This window comes from Choloepus didactylus, chromosome 3 (genome assembly GCF_015220235.1).
Source record: "Choloepus didactylus isolate mChoDid1 chromosome 3, mChoDid1.pri, whole genome shotgun sequence".
NCBI classification, from domain to species: Eukaryota; Metazoa; Chordata; class Mammalia; order Pilosa; family Megalonychidae; genus Choloepus; species Choloepus didactylus.
The window spans coordinates 191,687,281-191,701,643 of NC_051309.1; the positions used below are offsets into that span (position 1 = coordinate 191,687,281).

The 14,363-nt window shown below is 31.5% G+C and overlaps 1 protein-coding gene across 2 annotated transcripts in view; it reads right to left on the minus strand.

Moving 5' to 3' along the window:
* VEGFC (vascular endothelial growth factor C) overlaps positions 1-14,363 on the minus strand; it is a 117,424-nt gene that overhangs the window by 12,396 nt on the left and 90,665 nt on the right. For both annotated transcript variants that reach the window (XM_037831051.1, XM_037831052.1), the window contains one exon: positions 12,112-12,263. In XM_037831051.1, coding sequence (XP_037686979.1) covers positions 12,112-12,263 — 152 coding nt within the window. The remainder of the gene's footprint in view (positions 1-12,111; positions 12,264-14,363) is intronic.

Consider the following 14,363-nt stretch of genomic DNA (forward strand, 5'->3'; position numbering starts at 1 on the left):
AACAGTGTTTTATGCATTTTAGGTCCTATCAAGAGAATGTGTTCCTCTTCCATAGGCATGACTGTGTTTAAGTTATTTTGTAGGAAACAGGATGTTTTCGGTGGTTGACCTTCAGAGCATTGCAATTTTTCCCATTTAAAACAATAAAAAATGGGATTGCACTTAGTGTGCTTGGAAATACATTACTGATCTTAATCAAGAGATACTGTTCATAGTTTTAGAAAAAAGAGTTCATACTGTATTTCCAAATCTAATTTAACATTACTGGGGTTTTAAATTAAAATTTTTTTTGATGTTACACTTATAATTTCCATTAAAATCTTGGTTAATAACAACCTTAATATAAACATTTATTTGCTTTATCTTACATATGTACCGCATGCCCTTTTTTCTTTTAAATTTTATTTCTGAATATTTATGTGATAACCAGAATTAAAATTATGCAAACATGTATATTCAGAGAAGTTCATTCTGATCCATGTTCATAGCATGGAGTTTCTTTCTTAGTTTTTGGTTTATGCCTTCAGTGTTTCTTTTTGCAGATAAAAGAAAATATGTGTGGATGTAGGTATGTATGTATGTACTTTTTTGCTCGCATTGTTACACAGAAGATAACATCCCTTACATATTGTTCTACACCTGGCTTTTTCACTTGACAAAATACCCTATGGACCATAATACCATTTTAATAATTTTAGATAAGCAAGAAGGTAAGTTTCTACTCATTATACTTTTTTGTCATTATTTTCTTGCTAATCATGAACATACATTGTTCCAGATAAAATTTAGATAGTATTTATCTATTTCCAAAACAATATCATTGTGTTTTTTAAAATTTTTTCATCCTATCTAAATCTTTAGCATCCTTCCATCAAATATGATGCAATTATGTTTAGTTATATAAATAGTAAGGCAATTAAGCCACGCTGTTTGAAAAATCACAGCATTCTCATAGAAATGATGGTAAAACTATTTTGGCTATATTGCTTCTATGTTGATCTATATGTGGTTCAAGTAGCTCACTGTCATATTGGCTTCAGGTAGGTACAGTGCTGTGATGGCGGTGGGAAATACACCTCTTTCATTTTGCCAATATGTGATTATACTACCATTGCTTAAGATGATGTTTTTCCAAACTGTGGTTGCAGCCCAAAAGAAGGTCATGAAATCAAATAAATGGGTTGGGAACAGTAGTTTTAAAAAATGTAAGTATGACATATAATAAAATAGAAACTACATATTGCATATGATAAATGTTGTCTCATGCAACTTTTATTTCAATGATGTATTTATACATACAGAAATATGCTATACAACCTCCCACTCACACAAACTCTTTCCCAACCCTCTTTTGTGATGTGGGTATATGTGTGGTTGGGTTGTGTATGTGTGTATATGGTTGCCATGTCAACTGTATTGTTTTTAATTACAGTGAACAAATTTCATAAAGGTATATGCTATTTTTATGTCAAAAAGAAGTGCCAAGAATCATCTCAACTGCTAGCCTAAATTAGATTGGTGAACACTGTGATCTACTGCAGGATTATGTGCAATCTATACTTAGGCTTTAATTATGTATACAAAATAGTTCATTCTAAATAAGTATGATGACAAAAAACAATATCCTGCTTCTTATGCAATCAGGAAAAACAGTTTTCCCTCTAATATTTTGACACCTTCAAAAAATATAAATTCAAAAATATGAATTTCATATGTAAAAAAAGTAGTAATCTATTTTTTGAAACATCATGTAAACCAACAGATAGCTAATTTTATAGAATTAAACTATGATTTCATATAATCTGGTTATAATAGCTCTTTTTCTTTTGCAAGTTCATGTTGAATTAAAAACATAGACCTGAGAACAACACTTTTAATTATATCATGTTTGAAACTTTTTTGGCAACGTGCAACGTTTTGTTTTACTGATGAATTATGGTTTGTTTAATGTGACATAAATATCTTAATTTCTAATATCTATAAAATTTAATTTAAATTTCTAGTAAAATATTATTCTGGATGCATTGCAGAAAATAAACTACTCATCAATATCAACACGTTTTAATTTGATTGTTGAAATCCTGCAGATACAATTTAGTTAAAGAAACATATAGTTAGACAATGCATTTTCATTATTCCTTAACGAAGTTGCCTGACCTCAAAGTGAGTAGCAATTTCTTTGCATTTACAGTTTCTCATGTGAAAAAATGACAGATATTTTCCAAAGTATTTTTTTTGAATAAAAGGAAATGTTTTCATAGTGTACAGAAAGTTGAGCAGAATTTATCTCCTACATGTTTTAATCTCCAAAGCATTTTCATCTGATTGAAATTTCTCTACAAGTTTTGAATATCAATGCGTATAAAAGTATTACAACAAAATTTTAAATGTTATTTTTATATACTTTATTCATAGAATATATATGGATTCAGAGGCACATTTTTTTTCTGGAAAGCAAAGCAGAAGGTTGTGCAATTATTTGTAAAGTGGATCTATGCTGAGAATCAATATGTAAATTAATTAACCTTACTGCTTTTCCTTTGCCACCCATGCACACACATAATGCTGCTTTTAGTTTGTGTTAAGGATAAAGATATTTTTATGAGAATTATTTCATCAATTATTTCAAAACTTCATTTGTCTTTAAAAAATTAAAGGGTATATGTGTTTCTCAAATTACAGTACAACAAATCTAATGTTTAAAGTATCTCTTAGTTTGTCATTTATCTCTCTTTTGAAATTTTAAATGACAAGTGTGCTCCAAAAATGTTCTGTTAGATTAAATTCTAAATATTGGGTACTAGTTACTATTTCCATTTTGAACAATGTAGTAGGCTATTTTGTGCATACTAATTTCATGACTTTTTTATTGTCCCTTCTTTTTGGCACTGGAATTTTGATATGTTTCTCAAATATGTTTTTTAAAAACCAAATTATTTCTATGCAAATGAGCTGTGCTACTAATCAATAATCAAATTATTTCTATGCAAATGAACTGTGCTACTAATCACTAATCAAATTATTTCTATGCAAATGAACTGCACTACTAATCAATAAACTTTTTAATAAGATTTTTTACAACAATCTGACAGATTAAAATTCTGCTTTCATGTGGCACCTGCACTCTACAGATGGGTACCTCGAGGATCTAGCCAATACTAAGTCTTGTTAAATGTGACATGGAATTCACTAATACTAGTAAACCATGCTTGAGAGCAGGTACCATAAGCTCTCATACATTCTTTCAGATGATCTTCAAAACATTCAGTAGGATATCCAATAAGATACTCTGTATCCATTAAGAAAACAAATGAGGTTAATCCTGATTACTTAAATAATTTTGATAACTATCAAAATAGGTTTCTGATTTCCTAAATGCCAAGTGCTGAGCTCATATGAACTTCATCCTTCATGATTAACATCACTCAAACCTGTAATTATATTATGGAAGAATATCAGTCTAGACTCTTCTTGTTCAGGATTGCTGCCTGAATAACAGATGGAACAGCAAATACATTATTTCATTATCATCAGCCACAGAGCCTGGGTAAAACATTGCAACAGTTTTACTACAAAGGATTTATTGATTTCACACTAATTTGTGCTTATGTCTGTTAATGTTACTGTTTGCCTATATTTCATTAGTCTAGTGATAGAAGGAACAGTGGATGAAGTCGGGATTTGTTACAATACAAAAGGAAGAGATGGTAGTAGAACTTATCAGAGAGAATTCCATGGGTATAACAATTTTGTATGAGTTAATATTAGAAGGGGTAATGAAATAGTTGCATTAATATAAAAAAGCAGGCTTATTTATCCAGTTTTTTCTTACCTTGTGATTAAAAATGATTGTTGTATCCTAAACCAATGACTTGCCATATCCAAAAGTGTACCTACAATTTGAGACTTCAGTATAAAATATGGGTCATGCTATGTGGTCGCTAATTGGCAAGTCAAATAAAAGCTTGTTTCTTAAGTTGAATGGCATCTGAATTGGATACCTATTGCACAAGGAGAGGAGCATAAGTTTGGAAGGCTCTATTTTCCCTTTTTCCCCCTGGATATAAAAGGTTGTGAAAAGTTGAGAAGCAATGGTAAGTTGAAACAAGGGAAACCTAGCAGTTGCTGCATTTACCAGCTTGTCAGTTTTTATTTCTACATTTAATTTGAACCAATAGAATTAGATCAGAATCGATAAAGGTAAGTAGCTAGTAATAAAAAAGAAATGCCTTCCAACAATAGCCACTCGTCTCATTATCTCAAAGTCACACCTCATTGAGAAAATATTTTTAAAAAAACACATGAGTCAAGAGTATTTGGAGTGTTGGTATGTTCTCAAAATGACTGGTTGATTTGGTCTAATGATATGGGCATGCATTAAAAATAATCAATGTGTTTTAACTTAATGTCAAGCCTTTCAAAATCTTTGATCTGATAGCTTTCACCTCAAGGTACCACTGCAGATACAATCTGGGGGTAACGGATGCTCTGACAGTATGTTCTCAGCTGTACACATTTTGCTGTTATTTCTCCTAATCAGCAAGCCATAGGAATGCTGCGGTTTCAATTACTACCTTTTAGAGGGTAGAAGCCAGGCATACATAGCATATTTAGCTTCCTTTTAGAAAAATTCATGTCCTGGAATCTGAGTTCCATTGGTAAATCTATTCATAGCATTAGATGTTCATTTGAAGGAGGAAGGCAATATTTAATGGCCTATGTAGAAAGGAGGACGAAACAGACATATGAATTAAGATTTGAAAAATACTTGCATATGGACATAAGAATTTTGAACCTGCAAAGAGTATATTTTCAAGGCAGAAGAAAGATGTGTTTTTTAAAATGCTTGGAAAAAATGTAGTTTCTGATCAACTGATGCAAGGCTGTGTCTCAATTTAATTGGCAGCTATATTACCTCTCTATGATAATGGTTTATTAATTTTCTCATGCTACTCTGTTTATCTCTATTTTTGATGAAGCGAAAGTATACTATCTTCAAATTAAAAAGGAAAGAGTGGAAAATTAAAGTGGGAAAAATAAAAGGTCATGGAGACTCAAGGTTCTAAGCAATTGGATTGAGAATTTGTTATAGATTAACAGTCCAGAGACACTGAACAATCAAGTTCCAAATTAAAGGTTGCGTGGGCTATAAATGCACTCTGTTCCTTGAAACAGAGACATACTCTCACTCTCACAAGAATGAAATTTCCCTTAATAAACCCCCAAATTATAACTTCCTCTAAGCAAAATTTTAGTGTTACAGTAAACACTGTGAACTTTTTTATAAAAGAAATGAAAAAATTGTAAACAAATAAAAACACAAATTCGCCTTCAGGCTAGATTTATCAATTTCCTCATCTCTCTTTACCTCTTCTTTTTCTCTAGCATGACAGGCATAACATGACTTCTCTACCAAACGGCTGATACAGCCTCTTTATCAAGCTGAAATAATATACATCCTCTATTTCTATTATCCATTTAAAAGCATTTAAGGTACTCTGGCTACACTGAACATTGCCTTATCATTTGTCTAGTCAAAAAAAGTTTCTATGCTAACCAATAATTATACAAAAAAGGTGAAACTTCCTTGACAATAAAATATTACACAGCTCCTAAATAAACTATGTCTACTGTTATTAATATGAATACATCTCAAAAATGTAATATTGAAAGAAAAAAGTAGTATCAACATTTTAAATACTCAAAGCTGTACTATATAGTTGCTTTGGATAGATTAACACATCCATAGGCAGTAACACATGTATGAACAGAATACACACAATTTCGAGTAGTGCTTATCTCTCAGAATGAACAATGAAGACTGCAGCTATATATTGTTTCCTGAGTAAATATGACAAAATGCTTGTTAAGTTTTAGATCAGTGTGGAGAGAGTACAATGATTTTCTTTTTGTCCTTTACTATATAAATATAATTTATTTATTTTAATTTAAAGAAGTTAACTCAGTTAATGACCGCCTCCCCAAAGAAACAGATTCACGACAAACACATCTGAGTTTGCATTTCAGCTTTGCGAGGGCAAGTTACTTAATCCCTTTGATTCAGCGTTTCCTTTGTGCAAATATGAATTTCTATCTCTAATTTTCTCTTTCTCATTCTTTCTTGCATTCTTTTCTTCTTTCTCAAAACATACTCCATTCCTAATACATATTAGCTTATTAATAAAAAACATTATTTCCTTTCCGTTTTCATCTGCTTTCAGCTAAAGGAATTAGTCCTAGGTATTCTTGAACCTTTTTTCCAATATTTGACATGCATGTTTGACACTTTCCCCTTTCTCAAACTCTTGTTGCTACTAGCTTTTGTGATATCTCTCCCAGCTTTTATCCTACCTTTATGATTGCTCTTTTTCAGTTTCTTGCAGACTTCTGTTTTTCCAAGAGTTTCTTAAGTATCAATATTCCCTTGGTTTCATCTGCTGCTCCTCTTCTCATCTTACTTTCTATGTTTTTCTTGGTTGAGCTTATCTCTTCCAATTGCTCTAACTACCAGTTATATGTGTAGTTATACAATGAGGACCACCAGCCTGGTACTTTCCTGACTCCAGATCATTTATCTTTGTACACTTTCTCTTTCATTCCTCCAGATACCTCAAGCACTCACACTATGCATGTACAAAGCTAAATTCCCCTCTTCAAACCTGTTCTTTCTGTGGGCAGGTATTTTTTTTTTTCTTTTTTTTTCAATATCATCCATAGAGCTTTATCCTCAACTTCTCCCTCCTTGTTATCCCCACATGCAGTTTCCAAGTCTTATGTTTTCCCATATTCTAAATGTCTTTTCCATCTCTCTTCTTCCCATCCATTTCTACTGCCTTGACTCCTGTCCTTATTTTATATCTCTTGGATTATTGCAAATGCTTCCTCTCCAAATTTTCCACCTCCTGTTTTGCTCCCTCTAATCTACATACTGCATTGCCATGAGACAATTTTATCTTTTTATAACACACAAATGTTGATACCATGTTCTCTATATTAAATATTTTGGTGGTTCCCAAGAGAATTTAAGAAAAAGTCCATTCTTGGTGTGGCATTTATGATTCTATTTACCTCTCCACACTCACCTATGTCTTCTCCACCTCACATCTATTGTAGTCCCATATCCACTATACTTGCATGACTGATTAAAGGTATATGTATACATGCCTGACTCTCTTATGGGATTTCTTCTAGAGTAGGGATACTATCTTTCTGTCTCCTCAGCCTTACACAATATTAGTACCTAATGAGCATAAAACAAACATTTGTTGGATGAAGCAGGATAAAGTGTTTTACCACTTCTTATATTGTTAGAGTTATTTATTTGTTTATTTGTACTCTGTTAAAACATGAGTTCCTTTAGGCAAGGGGTTATATTATTCATTTTAAAAAATTATTTGATATTTCTTAGTACAGTGTAAAAGCTATTGGTGAAAATGCTTGGATTTTAGAGATAGAATGATCAGGATTTTCATCTTTTTCGGGCATGTTTTTAGCTGTTTAACTTTGTACATGTTAATTATCATTTCTAAGACTTAATTCTTTCATTTGTAAAATGTTAGTAATAATGGCAGCCAACATTAATTGAATGCTTACTGTGTGTCAGGCACTGTGCTAATATTTAACACTGATTACAGCTTATAAACATCACAACTCCATGAAATATTTATTGTCAGTATTATTACTATTATATTATGCTGATATACAAACATTAGATTAACATTCATTGTATGTCATAATAGTTTGTTCCATTTATATAGCTGAGTAATATTCCACTACAGAGAGACACTACAGTTTGTTTATCCCTTACCTTTGATGGACATTTGGATTGGTTCCAAGTTTTACTCAAATAAATAAAACTTATATGAGCATTTGTGTATCAGTTATGGTATGGAAATATGTTTTTATTATTATTTTTACCTGTCTGGATCACACAGTGTCTAACTTCCTAAGAATGTGTCAAACTGTTTTCCAAAGTGATTGTACTGTTTCACATTGCCATCAGTGATATATGAGAGTTCCAGTTGTTCAATACCCTCTCCAACACTTGGTTTTGGCCACTAATGTGGCTGTTCCTCTTGATTCTTAACAAAAGTTATGATTTCATAACATAACTATATAGTCATCATATATACATTATCATTATGGTAGTTTTTTTTGTTTGCTTGTTTGTTTTTGTTTTTTGTTTTTTGGCAGCCATAATTCACAACAGGTTGAGACCAACACTTAAAAAAAAAAAGACAGAAAGAAAATAGAAAAAAATGTTTGAGGGCATCACTTGCAATAATATGTGCATTCATAATGGAAGGAATATCGCCCCTCAGGAGGTGAAGCTGGATTCAGGGGGTGAAAAAAATCTTAGATATTGTAATGGTTGTTGACTCTCCAAAAGCCAGTAAAATTTTGATCCTTAGTATTTAATATCTTTCAGGTTTTCTTGGGCATCACACAAGCAGCGCTGGCACTGGAACATATACAAAACGTATGTAAGATCAGGGTTGTAAAATTATGGTGAATAGATGGATGTGGTTCAAGTACTACCTCTTAATCAATCTCAAATTCATAAAGCCATTGGCTGCCTTGTGGATGTTGCTTATGTGTGATCATCAGTGCCTTTGTGTAGGACTTTAGCTTTGAGAAGCAAATAAAAATGGTTTATTTTTTCAATATAATTCTACAAAAGTTATTCAAACATCATTACGCCAAATGCCGAAAAGAAAAACATGTCAATATCTAGATGAATACCTAGCAGTTATAGGTTAAAAGTTATCTTCCTATCTCAAGAAAGTTAAAAGTTAAGTTCTCTAAAAAATTAAGAAATTATTTTAAATTATTTTACTTTTGTTGGAAAAAAATTTAGAATATTTAAAAATTTTTATGTTTGTGTTATTATTATATATTTCTGTTAATTGTTACTTTGCATATGTAACTTGATATATTAACTTTTATATAAGTGAATACATTACATTAAAAGTTTCTCAGCAAATATGAAGTTCTATCATTAATAGCTTTGAAATTTTTTAATTTTTGACTTAATTTTGTCATTTTCAAACCTGCATTGAATAAAAAAACCCTTTTTTTTCTGTTTATGCATACAGTATGCATAAAGAGATGTATGGTATATCTGCAGTATTAAAATTTCATGGAGGAGGCAATAATTTTGAAAAAGGTTTAGTAGCAGTGTAATAATGGAAAATATTTTTAAATGATTTTTAAACGATATTTTGTTTTAGTTTTATAATTATATATAACTATATAACATATGTACCAAACTATATATAGTTATACCTTCAGGCATTATATACAGCTAATATACTTTAAAACAATATGGTTGTAAGTATAATATTATCTACATTTCTATTTATGTGTATGCTGATTTGAAATTTGAAATATATTTCTTATTGTGGATCGTAGTAAAATACATTGGAAAACACAGGGTGGGGGATGTATCAGACAGGGATGATAATAAATAGCAAGAGCTGACCTTTACTGACTACCTCTTAGATGCCAATCACCGTGGAAACACTGCATAAGCACTCGACGTTTCATTTAATCCTTCTTACATCTTTACATGGTATATATAAAATACCTACCCACACCTTAAAAGCTAGTAATTGGCAGACCTGAAGTCAGATTCAGATCTTACTTATTCTATGGCCCAGGCTCTTTTTGCTACAACCTTTTGTCTCCTCTGAAATCGCATATAGCAAAACATTTATATAAATAAATGATGATGATGCATAGTAAAACATGTCAAATACTATGAAAAATTTACAGATAAATAAGTTATTTTATTTAACAAGCATTTTTTGATCAGTATAGTACAACCCACAGCACCTGCTCCTTCATCTGTAAAACAAGGCTAATACTACTACCAAACTTACACGGTTTTTTTCTTTTTTTAAGTTTAAATAGGATAATGCATGCAACAGGTTGAAAGCATAGTAAAGGCTTGATTATTTTTCATTGTTATTAGCTGGATGTTGTGGAAGACATAAACCTACTTGAAGTACTCTCCCAGTTGAGTTTCACATGCATCATTTATAGACCTCTATAAAGCCATGTTAGGAAGAAGTAAATACAGTAATTGCTACGGGTACTCAGAGAAGCAAAGGTGGCTGTGGTATTTGGATGAGACCAAAAGAAGAAAAGACCTTTACCTGAACCCTGAGAAATGGATAGGTCTTTGGAATGGAAGAAAAGAAAGGGAACTTTTTTCAAACCAGGGCCAGAATAGAAACAAGATACAGAGCAGGAAACGAGCTTGGTGTTCAGGGAATCAGACTTTGTGAAACACAGACTTGGTGAATAATGGAGGTCAGAATGAGAAAGAATGGCTAGTGGCAGAAAAGGTGGTGAGAAATTTGTGCTCAATTCTTTGAGCAGTTGAAAGTCACTAACAATTTCTGATCAAATGAATGAGATGATACCTTTCTAAGTTTTATTAGTGACATTATACATGACTGGAAGAAAGATTGGATACTAGAAAACAAGTACTGACACTACTGCATTAAATCAGACATAAATACACAATGAAGTAGACAAGGATGACAGTGATGGAAATGAAAAACAAATGCAGGTTGGGTCAGATATCGCCCCTTGCCAAAACATAATCAATAGTATTTGGATGAAGTATAATGAGAAGGAGTAATTAATGGCAGCTGTATAATTTTAAGACCTCTAAGAATAGGAGAGAACACTGCCACAAGTAATGTAGAAGTAAAGTTTTAAAAAAATCTGTTTTTGTACCTGTTATATCTAATATAATTACAATTATAGCAATATGAAATAGGTTTAGATAAACTATTAGAAGTCAAGAATATGGTCAGATCTTGAAACGTAATTTCAGGAATCATCAACACAAAGATAATGGCTGTAGCTCTGAGAATGGATGAATCACCTAGGGAAACAGGTGATAAACTCTCAGGACCAAGTGAATGAAACCACATATACAACAGCCTCTTTAGTTTAGGGTATGCTCTTACCAGAATGAATTTATTCACAGATCTCCATAATGTCTTTTCTTTCTGACTTAAGGAGGAGAGATCTCTGACACTCAAATTATGCTCCCTCTAATTTGAAACACTCCTGAGTTTCTCATAAGTTTCCCTGAATGTACAGGGTCTTCTATCTGACATAATGAATACAGTGCTACATGCCATAAAGAGATCCAGTGTGGAAGATTGCTCATTAGCATGGTGCATTTACTGTTGAGTCCCTAATATGCAAGGCTTTCTTTAAAATTTTTGTGTCATATAGATTTTAAGCATCAATTTATTTATACTGTTATTACAAATGTTAGGTTCATGTAAGTTTTTTTCATACACACATTCCATATGTACTGGGTATCCTAAAAACAAAGAGATACATCCTATTTGGGAACAGAAAGTAGAAATTCCCTAGACATCAGATGGTAACAAATAATGGCTCATTATAAACTAGTAGTAAAGCCAATATGTGATGATCTATCCAGCCCCTTCTGTGTGATCAAAGGAAGCATTTCCTGTCATTTAACATACTAAGAAATAGGATGGGGAGCAAATTTGAATAACATGTGTTATTCTGAATGTTAATTTGAAATAATATTAAAAGAAAATTATTTGAAATAATCACTATTTCAATATTTAATCCTTGCAGAAATCAGAAATAATATTTATGTAAATTAATTGAGATTTTAAAAAGGCAACTGAATACTAATAAATGTAAAATACTTATTTAAGTTTACTTTTAGTTTTGGACCAAAAACTTATCAAAACTTAAATATTTTTGATCATTAGTTTGACATCATTTACAAAATAGCATATTTGATTTCAAGAGTGTTAAATCAATTAGGCTACATTGCTGAGAGTATAAGTACTGACAGGACATCTGTTATTCCATAGAAACAGTTCTTTTATATTGTGAACTATTTTGTCTTTGAAATGGGATTCCCTATCTCAGTTTAAATTTATTTTATTTTTATGGTGCACTATTAAAACTTGTCTTTGCCTTGTATGCGATGCAAAGTATATTATGGCAAATTTCACAAAATGTCTTTAAATAAACTTGTGTTTACCTGTAAATAATTTTATATTAGTAGAGGATGCATAGAAAAGAGATTTAATTCATACTCACTGTGGTAGTGTTGCTGGCAGGGAACGTCTAATAATTGAATGAACTTGTCTGTAAACATCCAGTTTAGACATGCATCGGCAGGAAGTGTGATTGGCAAAACTGATTGTTACTGGTTTGGGGCCTTGAGAGAGAGGCACTGTAATTTCAAACAACTACAAAGAAGGGACAAAAAGAAGAAAAAATTATATAGATGCTATAAAGCATTTTTATGTTAAGTGTTGGAGTCCAAAAAGAGTGAGATTAACTGTTTATGAGTAGGTAGTGCTGCATAACATACACAGGACACTACTGATTTTATGATTACAATGTAAAAATATTTTTCTTCTAGTCAATATTTTTTAACAGAATAATAAATAGTTCATATGCTTATCTCATGTTACTAGTTGTATATTAAAATTATGATAACCAACTAATGTTCAAAGGGAGAAAACTATTTTAGAGTCTTAGATTATTTGATACCAAAATTCAAATTTTAAAATCATTTGAGTTATGGTTACCTAATATTCCAAGGGTTTAAACTGTGGCACAGATATAAAAATCCTTGTTATATAAAAATCTTTGTTAAATAAAAGTAGAACTACTGGCCACACAACCCCAAATAGTTTGGCTAAGAATTATTTTATGTAAACTGAATACATAGTTTCCAAATTAAATTTCTAACTCAAATTAGTTTTACATTAATCTCAGATGTTTTATAAATTTATTTGGTTTAAAATAAAAATAAACAGCTTTGCTTTTGCGATCTTGACAAAGGAATTGTGAAAACAATGAGCTTAAAATAAGGTAGGTCATTTTATATGATTCTGATTAGAGTCTTAAAATTTGGTTTAACCAGTCTCACATTGAATATCTTATTTTGGAAGAACTTCAGTTCTTCTCTTCTTTCTCCAAACAATGTTTTATATTGAATATATGAATAAATTAGTAGTAAAACTAAGTGGATTTAAATTCCTGAGGTACTAAAGATATAAATTATTACTAGTCAAAATGGTAAAATTGAAATCCTGGCCGCTAGCTGCTTGATAAGATTAGTTTGTAGTAATTTAACTACAGCTAAGCCATGTGTTATTTTGCACCTTCATGATACTGTGAGCAGTTCTCAAAAAGATTACATCCTCCGGAGCCTTGTGACACAGCCCCTTGCTGTGATTTCATGCCAACAGTTGAGGATCACCGAAAATGTTTAGGGGATAGAATTTGTTTGCTAATTTTGTCCAAACCTACAGGGAGACTTTTAAATTTGATTTTGAACAATGGAATACAGAAATACCTAAATTCTAAAATGGACATTTTCTTCAGTTGAAATATATCCATTATACATTCAATTTAAAATGCAGTTACTTTCTTAACATAAGACAATGTGATTTAGGAGAAATGAGCATAGGATTACAACCAGACAGGACATTTTTATTAGTTTTTTCTCTTAAACTTTGTGTGACCTTGGAAAAGTCATTTAACTTCTGTAAGCTTTATTTTTCTTTAATAATCAGCAAATAGAGAATAATATTTGACTGATTAGTTCATTGGATTATTGTGGAGATTATAAATCAAATTACGAAAATGATGTCTGGATGTGTAGTTGTATGCTCTGTAATTGGGAAGTTATTGTATTGTTCTTTGCATAAATTCTCAAGAATACTGTGCTCTACATAGATAACTTCAACAAATGACCTCAACCTATGCTGGCACTATGATATTTGACTAGTTTCTTCTCTGAAATGATTTTATGTAGTTTGGATGAAATGCCATTTTAGGTGAAATGCCACAATGGTTAGAAATCTTCTGTACTATGCACAAACTATTTTAAGAGAGAGAATTCTGCAGTGTCTACAAGTGCACAATTTTTCTATTTTTTATGATATCTATGGGCCTTACATTAAGAACCCAGTACTGAAGAAGAAATATAAAGTAGTTCTCTCAATAAACATTTTATAAACTGCTTATTAAAATTCTGTAATAGTGCAATCGTGGGAAGGTTTACAAGTCAGCTCACAAAAGTCCAAGAATTGGTGTCTAATCAGAAGTTAGAGATGTGCATATAGAGTTTAAGAGAGCCATTTGAAAGTCATCAACATTTAAGTTCTAGTTGAAGTCTTGGACATTTGATGACACTGCTTGGTGAAGCCAGGCTAACTGAGAAGAGAACATGTCTAGTATTAGAATCCGGGGGAACATTTAAGGGGTAAGAAGAAGCAAATGAAGGAGTAAATATCTGGGAAGAAGTCTGACATAAAAACAGAAAACCTGAAGTG